Below are 24,317 nucleotides of genomic sequence, written 5' to 3'. Positions count from 1 at the left end.
AGGGGATCCAATAAAACATGACAGGGGCATGTTGTGGGCAGGATAAGTGGATGTTTGCATGGGTACAGGGTCATGGAGGATTTCATTTGTTTGGCTGGAAAGGTCTGAAGTGATAAAACATGCACACAAGCAGCAAGTTCATACACCCACGCATGCACACAAGCTTGTATTAACACACTAACCTCAGACACAGAGAACAGTCTCCCTCAGCCTGTTTGAATAAGACGCTTGGCTCCATTTAGTTCCTTCAGCAAAGGCTAGTCAGCAAGAGCTAAAGAGCTAAAGCATGAAAGAGCAAAGCACGTACACACACAGAGGCCTGATGGATTATGGCTCTCTCGGCCACAGAGCCCTCTCAGCAGGGCTGGCAGACTGAACAGAGACCCCGTGCAGGCCGAGGGGTGAGCCAGAGGGACGAGTAAATACAAAGCTGATGGAAAGGGCCCCATTGTGGGACCGCCTGACCAGCAGTAGGGCCCAACCTGGAGGTGATATGGAGCCAAGCAGATGACCGAACAGCAGGGAACCTCCAAGATCATTAAAGGCTTCAGCGTGGCCATTTGATCAGTGTTGGAACCACCGACTGAAAACACTGAACACAGCAAGCTGCTGTGTTTCCCCCTCATCTGGAAATCAATCTGCGTGTGGGTGGGAGATGGCTGTTTTCGTTTCAAAAGTCATGTTGTACTGTTCCTGAAAAGAAATGGAATAAAAGTGGGGAACACAAACTGACTGATCACATAATTGCTGATCTACTTCAAGCTCCCAAGACTAATTAGACATTGTATAATAAACTTTGTAATAATATACTTTATTTATACAGCACAATTCAGGAATAAAATCCAACACAGGAGTGTTTCACTCATAAGAGTGATATCCAGGTTCAAACCTGTAATATCTCATTTTTTTGGCCCCTTGTGGACACGGAAAACATGCCGTAAACACATCACTGGCATAATTTTACCTTTTAAGATGATAGATGGTGAGCTTGTTAGCATGGAGTTTCCTATTTGCACATCCAGCAGATTTGGACCAACGTTAGCGCTGACTGACGTTGTGTTTGTGCCCACTTGATGTCCAGTATTCACTCTACGTTAGCTCTGCTTTTGGTCTCTACCTCCTTCTGAAGGGAATATCTGACTCTAAATCTGTTAAATGCTCCACTATGTTTGCCAGCTAGTCGCTTGCTTTGTCTGTCTGTCATTTGGTGCTGAGCAGCATAGTGGGTTTTTAGTGCTTTTTGCTGAAAACAGCTGCCTGCTGCACCCAAAAACGGTGCTATGAGAGCAGTGAGAGTCAACCAGAACGCTAAAGTTTACGAGTTGTAAAGCTAAACTGAATTGAAACTCAGAAGATCCGTAGAGACAAGGGGAGCTGTAGATCCAACACGAGTGACCGCTTGCACAGTGTCACATTCTAATTACCAAAATATCAATTACGGCAGCTTTTGCTAAGGCAAGGCTATCTAATTCTTTATAGTGGTAAATGTTAAAACATAGCATTGGTGGTCATGAGAAAATATTGAGTAAGTATTGAATTGTGCAAGGGTGCATTTTATTGCTTACAAATGTAACTTTTTACTTCAAAAGTCTTTAATTTAATATCATGAGGAGGGAAAAAGATCCTCTGTAAGAACTGGACATTAACAGCAATATCCAAGTTTAAGATGAGTACTTTGGGGGAAAACCATAAAAGGATAATTGGACGTCGTGTTCTTATTGTAGGCCAAATGCAGCCGTGTTAAAAACAGATCACTCACCCAGCATGTTCCCACCACTGGACGTGACGACACGTGTACTGCCATTAACTGAACATAAACGTGGTCTGTTCCCCCCCTTGCAAATCAGAACCACCTGCCCCCAGGCCCTGAGAACTGGCTGGTCCTCTCTCCGGACCTCCATGGAGAAAGAGAGAGCGCCTCTTGTTTGAACAAACGTCAGGGCCAGCTCCGGGGCTCTTACATGAAACGGAGAGTGGAGCAGGGAATCTTACCCTTCACATAGCCTCCGACAACCCCAGGCCCCGTCTCCTCCCTCCCGAGTAAGACCCAATATTTTTTAATTACGTACAGGAAACTCCTGTTACAAAGGACACCTTCTTAGTCAATCTGCAGGGAGGCTGTGAGGAGTTCTGGGGTCACCCTCCTCTTTTTTCTCTGTCCTTTCTCACTAAGTGTGTGTGGGCGGTAGGTGTATCGACTAACAAACTGGAGAGCATGCCACCCAGAGATTCAGGTCACTGCTGACAGCCTACCTTCCCGAAGCCAAGATGGCACCTGGTCTTTGAACGCAACCCCTTCGTAACACAAACACCAACACCGAAACTGTGCATCCTCACCTCTCACTAGCCTCACTCCAGACCAAACAAACCAACTTCAGCTACAAATTCTCTTACTGTATTTTGAAATCCGTCAATATTAATGATATTTTATGTAGCAGGACAAAGAAGTAGACATGTCAGTAAGGTCTTTTTTTTACCCTCGGCTTCTAAGCTCCGGTGGTCTCTAACTGACAGGAACTCAGGCACTATTTGTTATCTTTAGGCCCAATAAGTCCATCTGGTTTTGGTTTGGCTCCTCGAGATCGCCCCTGGAGATGTGGATGGAGGGGACTTAGGGGTGAGGTGGGGTGGTGGAGGGGCAGTTCTTGGAGGCTTTTTTCTCCCCTTAAATTGAATTTCTCACCATTCCAACCTGGGCCTTGGACCAGGGATAGGGCGAGAGCTTGCGTTCGGCTTCCAACCCTCAGGCTCCTGAAAAGCTATCTTAAAAAGTAAGAAAGGGGGGGAAATACTTGGAAGAAATCAGTATCACCTGTTTTGCCAAACGGCTTGCATGTTCGGGGTAATGGCTATTAACTGACTCAGACTGCCTGTGTTTGTAGTAGAGGAATGTATGAACTCTCTCTGAACTGTTCCTGACATGAAACCTTTTGTCTCCTATGAAATGATGTGTGAAAATAAACAAATAGTAGACTAAACAAAGCTGTCAGCCCTTAATAGGAAATTGAGGTGGAAAGTATTCGAAATTCATGTTCAGGGTGTTATATTTCGATGTTGTAAAATTGTTTGTTTTTGATACATGTGCACAATGAGAAATCGAAAGAGAGAGAAGCTAACCTTTTTAGCAAAGGTCCTTGAAGTGTTGATGGTTATGCATGTACAGTAGCCAACATCTAGCCTGACGTAGCCTATCTGTGAACACGTTTGTGGTACTGGTATCAGATATTTCCTGATTCATGCATATTTTTTTTTGTTTGTTTGTTTGTTTGTTTTATGTCTACAGCCAAAATCTAAAGAAACTCGTCATTTCACTTTTCACTTTGAGTTTTTTTGCTTTTTCCTGCTTTAAAGTGAATTGAAGGCAGTCGTATGCTATGCCTCTGTTGTTTTTTCTTTCTCAGCTGGCTTTGATCGCTGAAGATTTGCCAGCCTGTAACCACATAATGTCACATGTGTGCGCTACAATAGTCAACAGGAAAATCTGTCTATTACCGTATCTTACACCTCTGTGTCATCCAATACAAAATTGTGCTTCTTTATTTTCCTTTTCATTTGGCTTTGAAATCTGATGTTCAGTAGGCTAAATATCCCTGAAGCGGTTTTCCATTTTCAGCTGCACATCTCTCTTCCTCTTCACTCTCTATGAAGAAACTCCACAAAAGGAGCTCGAGCTCAAGTTGATTTCAGGTTTTCATACAGATGGAAGACAGTTTGTTTCTCTCTTCCATCTCTCTTGTCACTGTTCAGTGCAGGCTGTATAAATCAAAATGGAATAAAAATGAAAATAACCCAAAAATGAATTATTTTGTCAGCCCTTACAATTTTATGGCCATGACAGTCTCAAACTACTGGATGTAAAAGTGGTCAACTACTGGGTTTCTGTGCTTTTTGGTAGTACAGTTTGTTTTTCTGGTATTTCTGTACAATTAAATGCATGTTTCCCATGGTACTCCCCCTTAAGGTCTGCACTTATCCCTGACTAACCCTGCGGGTTCTGTAAAATAGGATGTTACTGTCTTTTACAGGGTAGAGCAGGCTGAAAGTTAAGGTGCACTTTGTGGAAATCTATCTTGAAAAGAATCCTCACAAACTCACATTGTCGTTTCCTCGCTGTTATTCTTCTTAATGTTTTTTCTGTATCTCAGGCCTTCCTGTGACTTCCGCAAAAAAACATCAATACCAACTTGTTTTCGCCAAAATGTCTGAGCCAAAGCCCCTGACATCCTCATCATCATCATCATCATCATCATCCCACACACTCAGTTTATTTTCTCAGGTGAACAAACTGTATTGAACACAGCAGCTCCCTCAGATGCTCTTTATTAAGCTCCTGGAATCAGCTGTAGCCTATTTTTGTCTTGCGTAAGAGTGTGTTTGTGTGTTTAAGGTTTAAATAGACCTGGGTAGAGATTGTAAAATTCTCAGCAAAAATAATTCACTGCGGTGTCACAGATAGGGAAAAAAGACTCGCAAGAGAAATTTAGCTAATTTTAGACTTTTGGAGTTTAGTGTTAGGAGACTATTTTTTGACTTATTTGTTCTATAAAGGGTATACAAAGATGTGACAAACAGGTATGCTGCTCTTCAATGATATCTGGGCATTACAAGGCAAAAGGTCAAACCAAGTTGCAAGTTCAGTCTTCGGCAAACGTAAAAGTAGATCAGAATCCCTGCTGTTAAAAATATTAGATCTTCGGATCAAGAGGACAGAAGTCTTTTTGTCTACATGACATGTAATGAAACCTTTATTGAAGCTGTAAGCTATTATATGGTTTTCCAAGTCATTGCTATTTATTGAACACTGGTTTGTACTTTCTTATTTTCGCTTTACCCACTGTAAATTCAAGAATATGAATTACATTTTTTGGATGCGCTCGACTGTCCTGTGTGCTATCAAATAAACAAACCCCAGATAGAGTCTCCCAGGCTCGATTCCAACAAGCAGCCCTTTATTGTGTGTCTTCCCCGTGATTTCCTTTCTCGACAAGCTGTTTTATCTATTGAAGGCCAAAAATAATATACATAAAAAACAAAACTTCAAACAACAGCAATAAAAGGAAACAAACTCATTTAAGACACTTTTTGAGTTTAATGGATGTGTCCACACTCAAATACATGCTGAATCTGAAACTGTTAACACTCGGTGAGGACAACTTCTTTTACTAACACTCTGTGTTGAACAACAGTTAATGTAACATTCAGGAGGTCAAACTGAAACCACGTAAGTGAAGTTCTGACAACATTTTATCAACGTAGGCAACATTTGGTAGGTCGTGTGTTACTTTCAGTCCGTGGACCTTCACAGAAGGCATTTCAGTGAACACTGGTGGAAAAAGCATCTACAGTAGCATGAATATGCAGCTCGAGTGGCGCTACAGTGGTGTGACAGCTCAAGCAAAGAGTACAATTTTAAAAAAAAAAAGTTTAAAAAAGTCATTTCTCTGTGTATCAAGTTTAAGCTTTACTGTCTATTGTACTAAAGCACATAAACACATAGAGACATGCAGCAAAGAATTAAAATAATACACTAAGCTGATAAGACATGAACTGTGTTGGTGAGGGGTTTGTTATAGAATAAAAATGTGTCTCCTTTATAAAGACCTGGACAAAGCAGTGTGATGAAGAGCCCTTTCAGTGGAACTATGGTAGCTTCACATATGATCTATGTTTAAATAAATAACATTATAAAGTGCACATACTACAGCTCATGACAGCAACCACACAAATATCATTCTGTCCATACGTACAACACACATCCAGCAATTGTATCCCCTAACATGTAAGAAACTCTGAATTTTGATCTACAGCTCAGCATTTATATACAGCCCAAAAAAAGGTACTAGATAACATCTGTGAGTCGGGGAGAAATGCAGCGCAGATTATTACAGTCACATAATATGTATCATGCTGTTGCCTGCGAACAGAAGCAGCTGAGGTATGTTTCTAAAGGTCTTATCTATGAACAGAGAATGAAAACAGCAGCAAACGATAGTAGCACAGTGTTTTTGGTTAGAGATGTGTGGGGGTGAAGTATGTGGTACAATGTGCACATGCAACTTTCAAGGCCAAGGTGCCGCACACAGCCGAGCTCTTAGATGATAATACATGTCTGATTATGACATTAGCACCGATTTATAATGCCATATACAAGAGGGTGAAACACCTTACAAAGTGATGCAATCCAATACAACACTGCCACAAACAACCTAAACAGCTGAGGTGCCACTTTAGTGACACACTGTCAACAGTCACTGAACATTTATGGCATTTTACTGGACTGATGAATGTACATGTACATGATTCAAGTAAAAGACACTTTCATCAAAGTACGGCCCAATGCAAGGAGAGACTATCAATTAAATTCCAATTAAAGCAAACTGTTTTTGTCTGTGTATATTATTTGTATATTGCTTACATTAACACAACACAGTGGAGCACATGTCAGGAAAAGGTTCATGGGGTAGCCAGAATTTAAGCCCGTGCCTCAGGTGCACGCACTCAAAAATTAGGTGATTTACGTGGGCGGGAGGGTTGGTCCAAGTGGCCACAGCGGGAGCCATCACATCACTGTAGCCCTAAAAAAAAAAAAGGACAGTGTAGAGGGATGATTTACTCTCACTGTGCCTCAGTTACTGTTTGTCTGCAACAGGTAGTGAGCCTCTTGTTTCTGCTGTGCTACCCTGTACAAAATTTGAGACATGCTTCCCCCTTGTGGATGTTTTGAAAGCATTCATGTGAGGGTTAAATATTTGAAGGGACACTCTTTAGAAAATGTAAAAAGAAAAAAAACAAGCAGACCAACCTCAGCTATCAGTCGTGGGCACACACGATGATCGCCGTGATCTGCACATAGTTTTCTGTGAAATTGAGCAAAAAAAGGCAATAATGATATATTAGAACAAATGTAAAGGACAATGACGTATAATACAGGTTTTCTTTCTATGTAAGTATGATTTTATGTCATATTTTCTTTAATTTTTAGTTAATTTTAAGTAAGCTTAAGATCAGAAACCCTTTGCGGTTTCTCAGTTTACTACAAATTCAGGCCTGAGTATTCTACCTTTGTATAAAGGCGATGATGAAGGACTGGGTCAGACAGCCAAGAATGTCTTAAGGCCTCAGATGCCCCCATCCTCCAACTGATGGCAAACACAACACATAAATATTACACACATATTAAAAACTGCCACATGTTCACCTCAAAACAGAGTGAGAAGACGATACCTTTTATTGACGACGAGCATTTTGGAAATGAAGTCTTTGGCCTCTTCAGACGTATCGACGAACTCTTGTTCCTCAAAGTTCCACTTACAGGCCAAGATGTTATTCAGAGTCTCGTTGTCGTCGTCACCAAGGAAGGGACAGAGACCGCTCAGACTGTCAGGAAGAGACAGACGCTCATTAGCATTTTCCGTGCACGTGCGTGTGTGTGTGTGTCTGTGTGTGTACTTACAGCATGTAGGTGATGACGCCGAGGCTCCACATGTCTGTGTTGAACGACACAAAGTCGTAGTTGATGACTTCAGGAGCGAGAAACTCTGGAGTGCCAAAGTTCACTCGCAGTTTCTCCCGTGGCTTGTATCTAAGTGGAAAACATAATTGAAATTCATATCAATGAGATTTCAATTCACAGCAGGCAGTAAAATAGAAGAAAACAGCGACACTTACATCCTTGCGAGACCAAAGTCGATGATTTTGACCTTATTCGTGACTCTGCTCACACACAGAATGTTTTCTGGCTGAAATTTAGAACAAAAGGAAGAAAAGGATTAAACTTCTGTGAAGTCTGTTTTAATTAAACATGACAACAAATATGAGTTGCTCACCTTTAAGTCCAGGTGTAGGATGTACATTTTGTGCATGTGCTGCAGGCCCTCACAGATCTGCCGGATGAACACCACAGCGTCCAGCTCCATTAAGGTGTAGTTTTCATCAATGATCCTGTCAAACAGCTCCCCTCCACCAACACTGAGGTTAGACACAAATGCATACAACACCTCTTAAACACCCCAAATTTAAAGCATTTTAAATCTCATGCATTGTTAACAAACTTCATAAATTAATTAACCGAAATTCTTCTGGGCATTAAAGAAGTGAACTACTAAACCTCTTGGTATATGAAGATTTTTTAAAAGAAATAAACATATGAGCTGAAAATAGAAAAGAGGGAGCCGTACTATTCAAGTACGAGGATGATGTCATTCCTTGACTCGTAAGCTGCGTACAGCTGGATCAGGTTGGCATGGTCCAGGTTATTCATGACCTGGATCTCATTCTTCACCAACTCCTACCAAAAACACAGGCGCAGACAGACAGATGCAGAAAAGCGGACAAACAGACACAGACGCGGACACACAAGCGCGGACACACGGGTGCGATGAGAGCTGTCAGCTGTTCTCTGCAATGAGACAATGCATCTTCTCCTCAAGGTCAAATGTTTCTCACCTAGGTGAGAAGTATTCCCTCTGCTTCTGTTCCAAGCGGCCTTGCGGTGAACTAGCATGTACTAAAAGTTGTAGCTGAGCTCCTGCTTTTTATATCTCTGGAGCATCGAAATAATAAATAATTCATCGGCGTGACACTGAACTGAATTAGGTGCTCTTACCTTTTCCTTCACACTCCTGGCTTTGATGACCTTTGCTGCCAAAGTGAGACCAGAAGAGTTTTCAACACATTTGTGCACCTGGCCAAAGCGACCCCTTGAAGAGCGAGAGAGAGAGAAAAAAAAAATGTCTACAGGTACCTCAAAGAAACAGTTGTCGGAGACAGTGTTTTATGTTTCCATGACAAATCAAAAACTGATCTTCCTTCAAACGGGGACGTTTTACTGTTGGCCTGCGTGTGCTTAATCTGTTATTTCATTAAATCTGAGCTGGGCTGTGTCTCCTCTTTGAAGACTTGGATTAACACTTAGTGATTAGCTACCAGCTGGCACCAGGGATACAGTTTCACATACCACTCAGTCCTGAAGTAAAAATAACTGCCGTGACTCTGAAGTTATGAACCAGGGGAGAGGAGGGTGGGGGGGTGGTTACGCAATTAGGCTCCATGGGAGTTGAGAGCCTCTTTCTCACTGTCTTTCCTCTCAGACAGATCAACTGGTCATCCACAGCTTTCATTTTCTTTCACAGAGGTTTGAAAAGCTGCTCACCCGCCCAGGATCTCCTGCCAGTTGATGGTGTAGAAGTTGACGATCTGGTTGGGCTTGGCTGAGACGACGCGGTGGTTAAAAGGAGCTGCTGGTGGAGGCGTGGTGTCTGAAGCAGGAGAAAAGATAGAATCTGTTTTAATAAGTAATGAGGAATGTGAGAACGTACGAGCTGAAGCTGCAGGGAGGGCGCACGGCTGCGATAGTCAAGTTAGCACATTGTGCATTGAGATGCTATGATAAACATCAAGTATGGGTGCAGTTGTTGTCTAAGTATCACAGAGGAGTAGCCAAGCTTTAGCACGACACATCTTGTAGTGCCAGAGAGCCTCAGGGGCTTTATCCTACCTCATACTGCTGCACTGTACCACAGTAGCATGCTCAGATCAACGATATACTGACTGATTGTAATTTATATATATTTATAAACATGAAGCATAAGCAGTTTTGATACAGATCTCTTAGATTTGTGGGGGTTTTTTAAGAATTGTGACCAACATATGTACTTTGCAAGACATTTTAGAGCTGGAAAATCAACTTGCCAGTGCTCTCTGGTGGACAAACTATGAAATTATAACACTGTTTTAAGTTATTATTGTTTATCACTTGTGTCCTGCAATTTCTTCTTACTTATTAGTCTACATACACACCAGTTGCAATAAGCTAATATCAGCCGATTTATCAGTCGCTCCTGTATGAAGTGATTAATATAGACTCTTATATTTGAGCATTTTAATTCAACCTACTATAAAGACTTTAAACTACACACACAGTGTCTTTAACATGTATGGTTTGTAATGATAACTTTTCTGGCACTATCTTACAGATGACTTTTCTGAGTAAAAAAAACCCTCTAATTTCAACTTCCTGCCACCATTAGTGCCAAGGTGTCCCGACTCACCAATAAAGTAGCGCTCTGCTTCGTCTTCATCCTCCTTCTCCCCATCGTGTTCTGCATCTATTTCCTGCCTCTCTCTCTCCACCCTTTGTTTTAGGTTTAACTGGATTTCAACTCCATCCGCCCTGAAGACAGCCCAGCCCTCAGACTCAAGTTCCTGCTCGTCCTCCACGTTGTTTTCCTTCTCCTGCTCTTCCTCTACAACCTGGTTCTTCGTGTGCTCCTCCACGACAAAGTGTTCCTCGGTCAGAAAGGACTTGGTACTCATGCTGCTGATTTCTGACGTCTGGTCCTTCTCGGCCTCTTGAGATAGGGAGGTGTCTTTGTGGTCATCACTGCTGAAAAAAATGCTGTGATGTTTATTCTTTCTTTTGTTTTGTTTCATTACAGCTTGTGCAGTTTTTGTAGATGTGGCTAAAGGTAGAATTGATTTAAGATTTAAATCATAATACCAATGAAATGTCAAGATAACTGTAGATATATTAAAAAGGTTAATAACAGATGAAAACCTTACATGCATTAGCTCTGTGTGTGTGTCTGTGTGTGTGTGTGTGCGCGCGCACGCGTGCGTGTGTGCGTGCGCGTGTGTGTGTGTGTGCGCGCGCGCGTGTGTGTGTGTGCTGTAGGATCTCTAAAATATGACTGTGTCCATACTAGATTAATGAGGCTCTGCTCTGCTGAATGGCAAAATTAAAAAGATTAAAATTAATAATATATTAGCTTAAACATTTCTGTATTCTAATTTGCTATCTGCCTTTTTTTCTCTCTCTCTCTCTCTCTCTCTCTCTCTCTCTCTTCTCGATTCATCGTTTGGTCTATAAAACAACAGAAAACTGTGATAATGATCCTCACGAATTCCTTGAACAACTACATAAAATCCCAAAATGTTCAATTTCATATAACGCAACACAAAGAAAACATTCTAACATCGAATGTGTTTGTATTCAAATTTAAACGATCATCAAAATTGTTCCAGACTAATTTTCAGTTAATCAATTGATGGATTAATGGATTTATCTTTTGACTAATCGTTGCAGCTCTTATTGAGATTAAACATATACTACCTTGTAGCAGTTGTTTCCTTTTTGTCTTCTTGTACAGCAGGGAACTCAGCAACCTCTTCATCAGGAGAAACAGCCTCCTCCTTTTCCTCTTGGACCGGGAGCTTTTCTTCTTTCTCCTTCACTACATCCTTCACATCAAGCTTAGCTTCCTTCTCTGCCTCCACCTCCTGCAGCTTTTCCCCAGCCCCCTCCTCACTAACCGCCTCAACAACCTTATCTTTCTTAGCCACAGCCACTTGGGCATCTTCACGCAGGTAGTCCACCAAGTAGCAGATAGAGGCATCAGGCTGCTGATCCTTCGGGGACACTCCAGCCTCCAGATCCAGATGAGCAGGGATGAGCTCCTGACCTGATTTCTCTGCATTCTCCCTGTTGAGTTTCTGCACCTCTTCAAGAAGCAATACCTGCTTCTTCAGGGGAATATTTTCTACAAAACGTCCAAACACAATCTGGATTTAGTCTCTCACAACCTGTTAGATATTCATCACAGCTTTCCAGCAGATTATCATGCACTTTTTCTGTGAAAGGGTTTCACTTTCTGATCTTTAAATGTAAAATGTTTCTCTCATAGAAGCTTCGACTGCTTTTAACATGAGTTCAAGCACTGACTGATTTTTGCAGAGTTAACAGCACGTTGATATCAGCACCTGCTGCATCTGGCGGCCTCATCTTCTTTTGAGCTTTCAGACCTTTGGGGCTCAAACAGGGCTTATCTGTGCCATCTTTACCTTTGTGGTCCCTGAACTGTGAAATAGAAATAAAAAAAAAAAACAAAAAAACAATGAAAGCAGAAATCTGGAACATTCAATTGTTACAATCTCAAAGTAAAAATGTTGTTTTATGGGAATATTGTGACATTTTGAATTTTGGTACGTTTTCTTTCTTCACCAGAATATATACTCCTGTGTAAAATAAACACTTCAGCTAGGCTATACTGGCATTATTTACTGTCCCAAAGGTAAACTGGCATAGCTCTGGTATGGCTATGCACAAATGGCACAATGTTACACATTTCTATTCAAGAAAATCAGCACAGTAATATTCACAGTATTGAGACAGTCCTTTAAGCTAAAACATGATAAACAAGACATAAACCTGAAGCCAGAAATGCAAAAGCACATACTTACATAGTATGCATAAATAAAAAGACAAGTTCCTGAATATGTACTGACTGTAAGCACAATAAACCTACAAAGTTTCCACATTTGCGAGAGGCGAGGAAATGCTTTGGTCCGTGGAGCTTTATCTTGTGAGAAGGCTGTTGAGAACTGGTCTCACATGCAGGAAATATCTGTTGATTCCCTTTACAGGCTTTATTAGAGGTAGGTTTCTAGTAGAAAGACAAGATGGCAATGCTTAGTAGGGTTATATGAATGCACATGGAATAGAAGAAATATCACATGTTAAGAATGAATGTCAATAAGAGAGACAGTGGGTTGATATGAAGTTAGATGAACATGTAAAACACACAGCACAGCAAATGAATGACATCAGATTAATAATTCAATGAAATGACAGATAAAATAATGAACAAAGGTAAAATATGAGCAACACTTTCTCCATGCGCAGACTGACTTGTCTAAAGGCATGCCTTTTATTATTCATGGCAGATGGATAGACAGCAGCAGGGCAGTGAATTTATAGCTTATCACTTGTCGCACTCTGGGATGGAATGCAATACCGACCCTGAGCGGAAAATATTACATGCCACTGCAGGCTGTTGTTCAAATTTCTCTGCTGAGGAAACTCACTAAACACTCTGTGATCAGGTTAACATGGAAAAACCTGTCTTCAACCCGCGGGTGTCTCACATTTGTTCACTGAATGCTGGGTGAGGTAAACAGCGCTGGGGATATTTCAAGCGCAGTGTTTCCCCAGTGACAGAGGTGTTTTCTGGAGTTTGAAAAACTCTGATTGGGAGATTGGAGGAAGCACAGAGAGGCCATAGTAACAGGGGTTGCATGTAAGACATCTCACACCTCTGGAGGTGAAGGAAGATGGAACAACTTCCTGACAAGTGCTCTGATGACCACAGAAGTCCCCTGAGACGTGAGTCACACGAAAGCCATCAGGTTGGTATGTGGTCCTAATTTATCAGGGTAAATAATAAATCATAAAATTATGATCCAAACTTTTATTCAGCTTGAATTCAATCAGTTAATTTAACACAAATCTGAATAAAATACTGCACTGTTACACACTGTGCGCTACAACATAAGTATCGCTTCCGCGTCACATGACGTCACGACAGCTCAGGTGAGTTTGCTCTCTGCTTGTAGGTCACAGTGGAAAAGAGATATGACTCTAACCTCTGCAGCCACGCAAGTGATTGGAGTGTGGTGATAAATTGCTTTAGGGTGTCTGAAAGTGCAGCTCGTGCCTTTGATGCCGAGCAGCACTCAGTGACCTTTATACAGGGTCATAGTCTGTCTAATGATTGTATGATAAAGACAAAAACACTCAGGTTTCAGCATCGCAAGAATTGAAAAGTATTCAAATCAGCTGAGCCAAAGTTGAAAGTTAAGACATTAAGTTAAAGATATAAATTCTGCGTACTGGCAAACACGTGCAAAGCAGTGAAGCAACAGTAGCCTCACTGAGATTATATTTACGTACGTACATTTTGACTTTTGTGAGCCTGCACCAGCAATTCCTGAAACGTTGCATGCCGTGTTATATAGAGACATTTACTGGAACCTCTAAATCAAAGCCACTGTGACAGCATCATCAGCAGGACTGCCAATAACATTTTATGAAGAGCTATTTTGCACTCCAGGAAGTTAAGTAATTTGTGAAGAATCACATGGCAGAGATTTTAGGCAGCACCCACATACAACACTGGCAACTAGTGGTGTAGGATACTATGTCCTAACTCACACAGACTTGAATTAAACTAACAGATACAAGGCAGATATATGCCTTGGTAAAATGAGGCAGTGAGAGAAAAAAAAACTGCTGAATAGAGGAGGGGAGTAAGACTGACTCATCACAATTTGTCGACACTTGACTCCTGGTGAGCTGAGGGGTTTAAAGCCCTTTTAGACCACAAACACTGCAGCCCCCAATCCAAAAACAGTATTTCTAAACCGGGCCACTCACATTTCACCCCTGGCCTCACACCGGCCCTCTCGTGCCCTTCTGCGGGGAGAGGGGGGAGTCCCAGAGTGGGCCTCATGCCAAGGAAGCAATGTTGCAGTCAGCATGGGTAGAGATCCAACAAGTGGAAATGCGAGTTAAACTGGTGTTTTATTTCAGCTATAAGTGGCATATTTATTGTTCAGTAGCTTAAATAACACTAGAAAATCAGCATTCTTTATTATCTTCAGTCAGCGGTTGGCAAATGTAAGCATGCCAAATCCCAGACACTACCTATTAGCCCAGCCCATTACACGGGGAATTTAAAAAGCAAGCCAAGTCACATTTGTAGGCAAGAGAAGTGCTGGAGTGGTCAGCTTTGCTGCTATGATCATTTTCACATGTTCTGCCAAGAACAACGGGATCTTTGGGAAAGTCAGAAAGTCAGCATCGAAAATGAAGAGCATCTTCTACAGCGCTGACAAGATGAACAAGATGTCCATTGTGATGGATGGACTGCTGGAAATGAACACAATAGGCTGGCAAAAAACTAAACCCTTAATCCATATGAGTAATAACAGAATTTTGGATTATACTTCTCCAAAACCTAATTCAAGGTACACACTTGAAGCGAACATATTTTTGAGTTTCAGCATCTTAGTCTCACCTTGTCAAGCCTTTTGTTTGTGTCTGCAGATGATTTCCTCTTCACGGCCTGCTTGCCTTTACCGTCTTTGGGTTTGGAGCCCTTCCGAGCCACGGGGCCTTTGAACATCAGCTCCATAACCCTCGAACTCTTCACCGTCTCCCCGATGAAGCTGATCACCTGCTGCATGCTGAGGACCAATTTTTCCATGCCCTCGAGCTTCTGAGCCTGCTGCTCGGACCGCAGGTTCACCACCGACATTATGGTGCTCATCTCCTGACAGATCTCCCTCACTTCTAACCCCATGACCTGGGTCTGGTTCACCATCCTGGGTGGAAAGTGGATTTCCTCCTTGTCAACCTTCAGATTCTCCATATCCTTTTCAATGCCGTCAATGTCCTGAGACATCCCATCAAGCCTGTTGAGGACCTTCTCTTGAATGTTGATGAGCTTGTCCATCTTGCTGCTCAGTGATTCAATCCGATTTTGGATGAGGTCGAAGCTTGCGCCGTTGCAGTCTCCTACTGCTGGCATTACCAGGGAACTCATGGCTTCCGGTGATATGAAAATCACGTTAAGACACCAATTTGAGACAAAAATCGGGCCAATAGCGTCCGTGAACCAGACGAAAAGACTTTTTCAAAAATCGTAGCCAGCTCTACCCTTCAGTGCTCCCCGTTGGTGTGCAAACTAATTGAGACATAGAAAACTGGAACAATGGAAGAGAATTGACGCAAGATCGAAAAATCACCAACCACCAGCAGCGCAGGCGAAGATTTAAAAGCAAAAAGTCAAGTAAAGTGAGCTTTCTCTTCTCTGTTACTCTCGCGCTGCTTCTCTCCACACTAGAATGGAGTGAGCCGGTGTCCCTAAATGTAAATGGACAGCCAACGTCAGCAGGGGTCAAGTGTTTGGGGTGGGGGCTTGGCAACACTTGGAGCTATGAGACATTTGAGAGCCTTTAAGTGCTAAGCCCACCACCGTCACTCGCCTGCTAGGTGTCAAAACGGTCACTGTACACAGCACCTCTTCAGTGTGTAAGTGTGTCAGTGCTCATTCATTTGTACAGTTTTTCCTATTCAAATGACAATGACATTAACTCGCAGCAGATGGACACGCCTGGTCCACATTCTTGAGGGACGGCACAGGTGTCCAAAAAAGGAGAAGAGCTCACAGGTGGGTTTTTTTTTTCTTTTTTTTTTCCCAAAGTAAAACAAAAGATTTTATTGGCATTTAAAAAAAAAATTGTTGTGTTGACAATGAAATTGTAATATTCCAGTGATATTCTTGAGAAAAGTCTGAAAGGATTAGGCTGCTGGTTGTGTGGCACTGCTGTACGTGGGCCTGTCTGTATACAGTTGTGAATGAGAACCCTGTTGCTCTTTATCTCTTAAACATCTGTAACTTGCACCCAGTGTCCAGGGAAAGAGGAAGCCTGTGGTCCGTGGCCAGGGGGACCTACAGTAAGACGTTTAGCCCTTCTGCTGAAAGAAGAGATGGCTGACAGGGATGATTTATACGATGCCTACCCACTGACCAAAACATCCACTGATAACCTCCCTTCAGAGACTAAGGGATCATTTTTAACTTAGCTCTTGTAATATGACCGGAATCCATGTTCCCTGCAAATCAAAATAAGTACGATTTATCCCAACAACAGACATGTGTTTATGTTGATTCACAGGGTATAAACAGATATTAAATTCCAAAGCAAACAGTGAACTACACCAGTGTAAATGCTGTAGTCAAAAGTATTTAAATAACTTGATGCTTCAGTGCACTTACAGCTCGTTATTCAAGCCACTTCCTGACAACCTTGTCTTCACAAACTTTGAAAACTCATTTTGTCCCCATACGTTCATGGATGATGGAGCTTAGGAGGAATCCAGCTTTGCTCAAGCCACCATGAAATACTTTTGACAACAGAGGCACAGACTGCAAACTGAGCCACGGTCACCCCAGCCAAACTCGCCTCACTCCGATGCCAAAATCTGGGCTCATGGGAAACCAAGGAGGGACGTGAACCTGGCAGATAAAGTGGCGTCGAGCGGGGGTAAGGTGATGGAAGGGAAGGAGCTCACCTGTCAGACCATGCAAGTCGCTGCACCAGCTTGCATATTACTCTCTTTCACTTGCGCAAGATGGCTACAGCGGAAAGAACAAGTGACTCTGACAGGGTAGAAACAGATGGGAATGAAACCAACCATCAATCACTCAGGGAGACACAGACGCTCACACCTGTCCTTGGATTCCAACAGATGACAGACAGCGTAGGTCATTTGCAGCATGCTGCGTCAATTTGAGGCGAATGAACAGTCAACTTTCTTATGCAGCGGTCTGCATGAAACTGACCGGATTTTTTCCACAAAAGCGACAAGGAGTATGTTAAGTATTCTTTCTAAATGTTAAAAAGGACTAAAAGGATTTTCTGCAAGATTCTGTGTTGCAAAGCTGTTACTTTGCTGCAGATTAAAGGTTAGCATGCATGACTGCAATGGCGCTATCACATCGTATCTTGTATTGCTCAGAAGTAGGAGGTCACTTTAAGGTTATCAAACCCTGCTGAGGATTTAAACAGACTCTTGGCCTCTGACGCTTATGACACAAAGCAAATATCGAGTGTATATCGCTTACGCTTTACAGTGAATCTAATTCTAAAGAAAGTAACAGCATCATGATTGGTGGTCAAAGTCCTCTCTCACCTTCTTTGCCAAGCACAAGTATGTGCACTGGCAGCTGGGAAATCACTGCCCTGTCCACTGGTGCATGATTACAATGTTGTTTAGTTAATGTGACAGCAAAATTATTAAGATGTTCTGGGGCATTTTCAGCTGCATGAATGTCCAGAAAGCAAATAATATACAAATAATTCCGTGTTTGTGTGTGCGTCCTGGTCGACCTACTGACGTACAGACATCAAGAGTGGAAAAAAGGTAAATTGATATTCAGCAGAGGGCTTTGGCTCCTTGAAATGGTGGTGAAACTTTTAAAGTCACTGTACGCATCGTTTGTAACTCTCACAATTATCAAAATCAGCATCTTTTATTTCTCATTTTGATGTTATTAAGTGTCTTTAAGTACATACTCTAACTTGCTATTGATATGTTTAATTGTTGGACTGACGATACTGATTATTTCCATTACCTTATTAATCTGACAAATATTTATTGTTTACTAGATGAATATGTCAGAAAATAACTATTCTGCATTCACTTTAAAAGGCACCTCAAAACAATCAATCATTGTTATAGTTGCAGATTAACTTCCTGCCAATCAACTAACTGATTAATCAAGTTGTTGTTTGTTATAGGTCAATAGAGCACCCGATTATAGCAAGCATCAAGATGTGGCAAAACAAAAGAAGGCCTCAGGGGCACTGAATTAAAGCATAATAAGTTTTATACACCACACTAGTTGAGCCAGATGGTTTTTGCTCTATATAACCTCCTGTGAGTCTGCATAAGAGCAAAAATCACACTGAAATGCAAACATGTTTTTTGTTTATCTTCCTGAACAATCAGTACTTGTTAATTTAGAGGTTATATAATTGAATTACATGACCCACACGGTCCCCTGGTATTAGGCTATTTGTCTGGCACCAGGACAAGGTGAACGGTTAAAAATGGAGCACTGCTTCCCTTAACAGAGAACACAATGTCCTGGGAAGCACTGTGGCTGTGTGCTGTGGCTACTGTCCAGTCACCTCTCCTAGTCTCCACACACACATCCCGCGGCCTGCCAGCTCTGGCTACACTTTCTCTCGGAAACATGTGGGCTTAAATGTGTGTGTCAGCCGTGAAACTTAACTCCGCTGCTAATGTCTAAGACGTCTCTTCTGTTCTTTCCCTGTCATCTCGTGTTTTCTTTTGGCATGTAAACACATTTCGCTGCCGTGCTTTGACATGCTTTTTGGTTTTGTTTATACTAGGTTATCAAATACGACACCAAGCTACATTAAGCCGATTCAATGCATTGACCCTCCACATATACATGCACACATACACATTTTGTGTTTGCCTTCTGAAATGTAGTAAATGTGATCAAATCTGAGGTTAAGCATCCAACTGTTGCGAGACTGCACAGGATATGCTCTGATGCCTTTTGGAATTGGACACGCTCAAAAGAACTAAATTATGTGAAGCCGCATGCGGCTGGTCTTTATTCCCTGACTAAGTTTATATTTTGAACAGCAGGTGGCATCCGTGTAAAGGATGAACAATGACACCAGGGAGCTCAAAAGTCAGATGTAAACTGATCCTCCACACAAAATCTTTTGAGCTTGAAACATCCAGCGCCTTAGCTATGAAAACAGTGACAACAAATTTTCAAAGAAGGAAAAAAGCAACCCTTACAAAAACTTCTCAAATCACTCCTGCAGCCTAATTCACATTTTTCTAATACAGAGAAGTCTTCCTGACCAGAAGAAGAGCGGGAGGCCAGCACACTAATGTTTGTAGTATACTACTATACTACTATGACTATAGAGGATTAAGAAAACCAGTAAATATTCACATTTGGGAAGCTGGAATCAGTGCATTTTTGTCACCTATTGTATTTCAGCTAATCAATTAATCAATTCATCATTTCAGCTCAAGGATGACATTTCAAACTACTGCAGACTATTATTCTCTTCAGCACAAGTAATCTTCCTTGGATTTGACAAATATTTTCAGCCAGTGCCTCTACTTGAGGAAGGTATTCCCAGATGCACTATTATTACCAGTATGGAAATGTAAGAAGCGCTTTACATTGGGGATGTCAAAGGGTATTAAAGGTTAGTGACAGAACGCAAAGAAAGCTTAGTCACATACTCGTGGATCGACTTCAGTAAATGTCAGTGTGGATCTCATAAATGCCAGGAGAGGAATTGAAACACGAGAGGGTGAGAGCGCTTCAGCTCGTCTCTGAGGCAACTATCGCAGCATTAAGGGTAACTGCAGCGTGTGTGTATTTATATATGTACCTCAGAATAAATAAGCATTCTACAATGTGACACTTTACCTGTGTCACATTGAGTTTGAGTTAAATGGTTTTGTTTAAAAAAAATAAATAAAAAACTGGAACAGAAATTCTACAGTAAATATCAGGCGAACTGAAATAAGATCACATCGGATATTAAATGAAATGCTAAATATGAGTCAGCAGAAAAGCTCTATTATGCTGATCCTCCTCTGTCACCGTTGTCCTGCACAAAAAGCGATGCTGCATCACAGAAATAAAGTAGAAAATTTGAATCAATAGATGGCAGCAAAGGCAGGTTTTCCAAGCTGTCTTTAACCGCCTTGAAACAGTGCAGTGTGCCTCTCAGGCTCTACCAACAGAGCTCACTGTATCTTCACACGCTGATTCTCTTAACTCTGTCCCAATAAACGCCAACAACCCCTCATCTTATGTTTTATCCTTCCTGCTGCTAACTGTAACACAGCAAAGCACACATGCATTATAATTACTCCGCTCACCTGTCACTCAGATACTGAGCAATTACTGCTGAAAGGATTACCCACCATATGCTGAGCAGAGTAATTAAATTAGATGTGGCATGTCGCTGGAGGATAACAGGAAAAGTGAGCACAAACGTAAGTACTTAATTGCCCAGATAATGCGCAAATAAAATGTGCTTTAAAGAAAACAGAGATGGCTTGATGTGCAGGTACTAAATCTTAAGTGCTTACAGGCTCCTAGATAAAACAGACATATAAGTACACAACAAATCAGAATAAATTATATGCAAAGTAGCATATCCATTACTGTATATCAAAATATCTCACCATTATAATACAAAATGAATACATTGTAACTATCAGAGACCAAATTAAGTACAGAAATGTACTGATGTTAATAGCCGTTAACAATAAAAAGACATGAAGCTCCTGTGCTGGTTGTTTGTTGTCTGAGGTTAAAGTAATTATAACACTATTATTAATAAGGAAACTCATCAGCCTCCAGAATAGTCCCTCTCATAAGTAGCTGAGAGTCGACCCTGCGTGAAACTTGATGCTACACAACATCACCGTGCCTCTGCTCCCTGCTGGCTCCTCATATCTTGTGTTTAATAGAGCTTGTGAGCTGGATATCGACCACAGAATTCAAAGTCTTGTCGTGCATCAGTTATAAATCATGTATTTGAGGCCAACTGTGCATCACGGCCTCTTACAGGGGGAACTAAGAATAACATCAATAAGAATAAACAGAATGAATAAAGTGAAAGCAAGGCCACTGCTGTCTCTGGTGTCCAATTTTACAGACTGTAACTCTCTGATTTTTTGCAACACTAGACGTTTCTTTGAGCATAATGATGTGCAGCACAAAAAAAAGAGAAGAAGAAACAAAACAATGTGTCAGTAAACACTTTTTGAAATGACTGTTTCTCCAGCCTAATTGGAAATTCCTGTGAGGACTGTGTGATCATCAAGTAAAGGAGGTTATTCAGTGTTGGATTCCAACCACCTGCTGCCATCTCCTCTGAAGACAGGTTGACAGGATTCAACCATGAAACCATCGTTTCAGAGAAAAGCTAATTCATGGGACAACAAATTGTGATCTTCTGCAGTATACACTACATTCCTGTTTGTTTGATGCACAGGTGTAGAACGATGAGACTGTGTGTTAATATCAGCACGATCCAAAGATGTCTTCCTCTGGAAACTTCACCTTTTGAAGCAGCATGGCCACGGTAGACCTGGTATCTTAAAGGCATCTTCTGCACGTGTTACCAAATCAAGGAAAGCCCAGAAACAACTGAGCTTTTGTCCAGTATTCTCTCAGTAGGACTCATAACAATGGAATTAAAGCAGATTTTCAATGAAACAGGTGAGACTACAATTTTACTGTCCTCAAAGGTCTGGAGGTTTATTCACTGACAATATGAGAGACAGTTTTGGGAGATCTTGGTCCAAAAATCTATCATTATCAAAACTACCGCTGCAACAAGGTTAATATTCTAGTTATGTTCTTTTAGAGAACAGCAATGCATCAGTGTCCCTCAGCTAATGTTAGAGCATTATTCAACAAGTCACACAGCCCTGTATGTACCTGAATGGCAGGTGGAGTAGATGCTCTGTGCCTCCTCCTGTTGCAGAGTAAATTGCACAGCCTGCGCCAGAGGTAGGAGGCCACCAGGCACACGCTGTTGACTAGCCAAATGTCCCAGCCTGTGGCAAAGTTCTCCATGACTTTAGCTTTACTCTTCATCCGTCTTCTATCGCCTCGCTTTTCCTATCTTTAACTACAAAGGACCTCTTGGAGCTTAGGAAGAAGAGTCTCAAGTGATGAGTTGGAGGAGATGACAGTTCCTTCCTGGGGTATGATCCGCCCCAAACGTTAATACTACACTAGCCTCCACAGCCACTGTTAATTCAGTCAACGTCCCACTCCCATCAGCACTTAGAGCCAAAGGACGGGCAGTTTGTCCTCATGACAAAACAGTGACAGGTGCCAGCAAAGGTTGTCTGATAGACGAGCTCTCTGTCACCTTATCTAATCCTCCCATCTTCTCTAGAGAGCATTCTCCTCTCAGAAACTATTTGAATAAACTACAAGACACAGTCACCAAAAGCATAATTCATCTTCAGCACAGTACTGGCATTGAAAACTGAGAGAATTGTGATAGGGGCTCTGGTCTTCCTGTCAACACACACACTTGGATGCGGTGTAAATAAATAGCCTGTGCTATTGAATTACTGCTCCAAATGTCACACTGACTATCACATGGGTGCTTACACTCAACGGCCTGAACTGAGGCCATTTCATATTAACTTGTATAGTTTGAATCGTAAATTATAGAATGTTGTGTGAAAAGAAATAAAACAAAGTTACTGAATGCCAATCCAAATTATTTAATAAATGAGGGGTGGTACCTCTGAAGGCTTTTGAACTCAACCACTTAATCCATATTGTGCAACAATGGCACTTTGGGTGTGAAAGTCACACGGCCACAAAGCCAAGAATGCATCATCTGCCTGACAGCAGCCAATCACAGCTATGCACGGCATGTCTGGAACCCTCCCCAGCCTCCTCTGGCTTCACCACCAGCTCTGCCAAATACAATAATGAGCTCACTTCTGGGTGGGAGATGGGGTCTCACTGCTCAAATGAATGTCTTGGCTGCTCTGTAGGGGGAAAAAAGCAAAACTGATCTTTGATTACTTACAATGTCTCAGTTTGCTTTATAGTAGATTACTTAAGTTACAACTGCAACATGTGATTAATTGAATCCCAGACTCCATGCTTTGCACTACATGTGGCAGAATGCCATTGATTAAATTGACATGGTCAATTCACATCATGGTGCCATATTTTGCCACTTTATATTCTGGGAAATATTATGTTGTTTGTTTTCTACTGTCAAGGTAAAACCTTATTAAGTCATTGCTAAAAATATCTCTATAGCAGGAGCAGCAGTGTCATTTCTGCTGAAAATGGCTGTTACAGCATTCCTCTTATTCAAAAACATGATGTTTACCCCCCTCTGCTGGTGCTCCTGCAGCCTCAAAAGGCTGATTTGAAAAGACGAAATATGGATTTCATGAGCTGCATTGATACCTCTGGTTCAAACTTCATCTCCCAGAAGCAGCGCATGGTTTTCACCTTCTCCAAGTCGGTGAATAAGGCCAGCTTGGTCATGTTTCGGCTGTTGGCACATTGATGGACTGAATTCAACTTGGCCATTCTCCCTGAGGGAGACACTTGGCATCCAGCCCTTTCCTTCGGAGCTCTCTCTCCGTCTTCCTGGCCTGGTTGACCTCTCTGGTGAGTTTCTCTTGGCAGGGTCTTTTATCTGAACAGAGACGCAGAGAAAGACAGAGAAAGGCTGCAGTAAAGCTTATTATAAGTTTAATCTTGTATGTATGTTGCATTTATGGTATGAAGAACCTTAAGGGTCTTAAGTGGTTATTAAGCCATTCATTAAGTGACACCAACAGATATTTAACCACAGCCCCTGATAAGTCCTACGTGTGTGTTAAAATAAAGAAAGGAGCTGTGTTGGTGGGGGCTGATGAACAGGCCTGAAATGGTACATGCAAATGATAATACTGTAAAATAGAGTCAATTAATTTAGCATAATAATAAAGTTAAGGGAAAATCAAATGGAAATGCTAATTAAAATTCATATTTGGTAATTTATTTATTCCATCTTTTGATTGTTTAATTATTCATACTTTTTAATGTGACCTATTTTTCAATAAATTAAACTATAAATTTGTCAAGTATTATATGTGCTGTTTTATTGCACAATCACCAAGGACAGAGTTAACCCACTAGCATGTTGCTGCCTTTCCTCACACTGTCAGTGTAATGTTCACAGTTTTTCTATGCTGCATTTAAGCTTACCCCAGGTTTGATGTGTAGGAATTGTATTAAACAAATAATTGTAGGAATAGGCAACAAATAAGCACAAAATTGACATTATCAATGTCTTGAAACTAGATGTTGACATAAGTCCTACCTCAAGACAGGGCCACAAGATTAGGTAATGAAAGAAAATCC

General features: G+C 41.5%; 1 protein-coding gene across 1 annotated transcript; it reads right to left on the bottom strand.

Annotated features, from left to right (window-relative positions):
• Positions 1–6,113: 6,113 nt before the first annotated feature.
• On the bottom strand, positions 6,114–20,767 carry mylk4a (myosin light chain kinase family, member 4a). Its single transcript, XM_070974680.1, has 16 exons — positions 20,746–20,767; positions 14,853–15,358; positions 12,303–12,440; positions 11,758–11,854; positions 11,111–11,537; positions 10,050–10,381; positions 9,152–9,257; positions 8,606–8,699; positions 8,178–8,287; positions 7,827–7,968; positions 7,669–7,739; positions 7,454–7,582; positions 7,225–7,377; positions 7,061–7,139; positions 6,803–6,857; positions 6,114–6,575 (listed from the first exon to the last, which is right to left on the bottom strand). Exons 1-15 carry the CDS (start codon positions 20,765–20,767, stop codon positions 6,804–6,806), a joined length of 2,460 nt encoding a protein of 819 aa, XP_070830781.1. The 3' UTR covers positions 6,114–6,575; position 6,803.
• Between the last annotated feature and the right edge of the window lie 3,550 nt (positions 20,768–24,317).

Source organism: Chaetodon trifascialis, chromosome 11 (genome assembly GCF_039877785.1).
Source record: "Chaetodon trifascialis isolate fChaTrf1 chromosome 11, fChaTrf1.hap1, whole genome shotgun sequence".
Lineage (NCBI taxonomy): Eukaryota > Metazoa > Chordata > Actinopteri > Chaetodontiformes > Chaetodontidae > Chaetodon > Chaetodon trifascialis.
This window is presented reverse-complemented; position numbering and strand designations above follow the sequence as displayed.

Bases quoted from the DNA above. Each gene is read 5' to 3' on its own strand.
- mylk4a (XM_070974680.1), bottom strand. From the start codon at position 20,767: ATGAGTTTCCTTATTAATAATA. The intron at 12,441-14,852 runs GTGAGACTAAGA...TCTTTCTACTAG, and splicing joins CAAACAAAAGGCTTGACAAG to AAACCTACCTCTAATAAAGC. The intron at 11,538-11,757 runs GTGCTGATATCA...GACGTTTTGTAG, and splicing joins GAGGCCGCCAGATGCAGCAG to AAAATATTCCCCTGAAGAAG.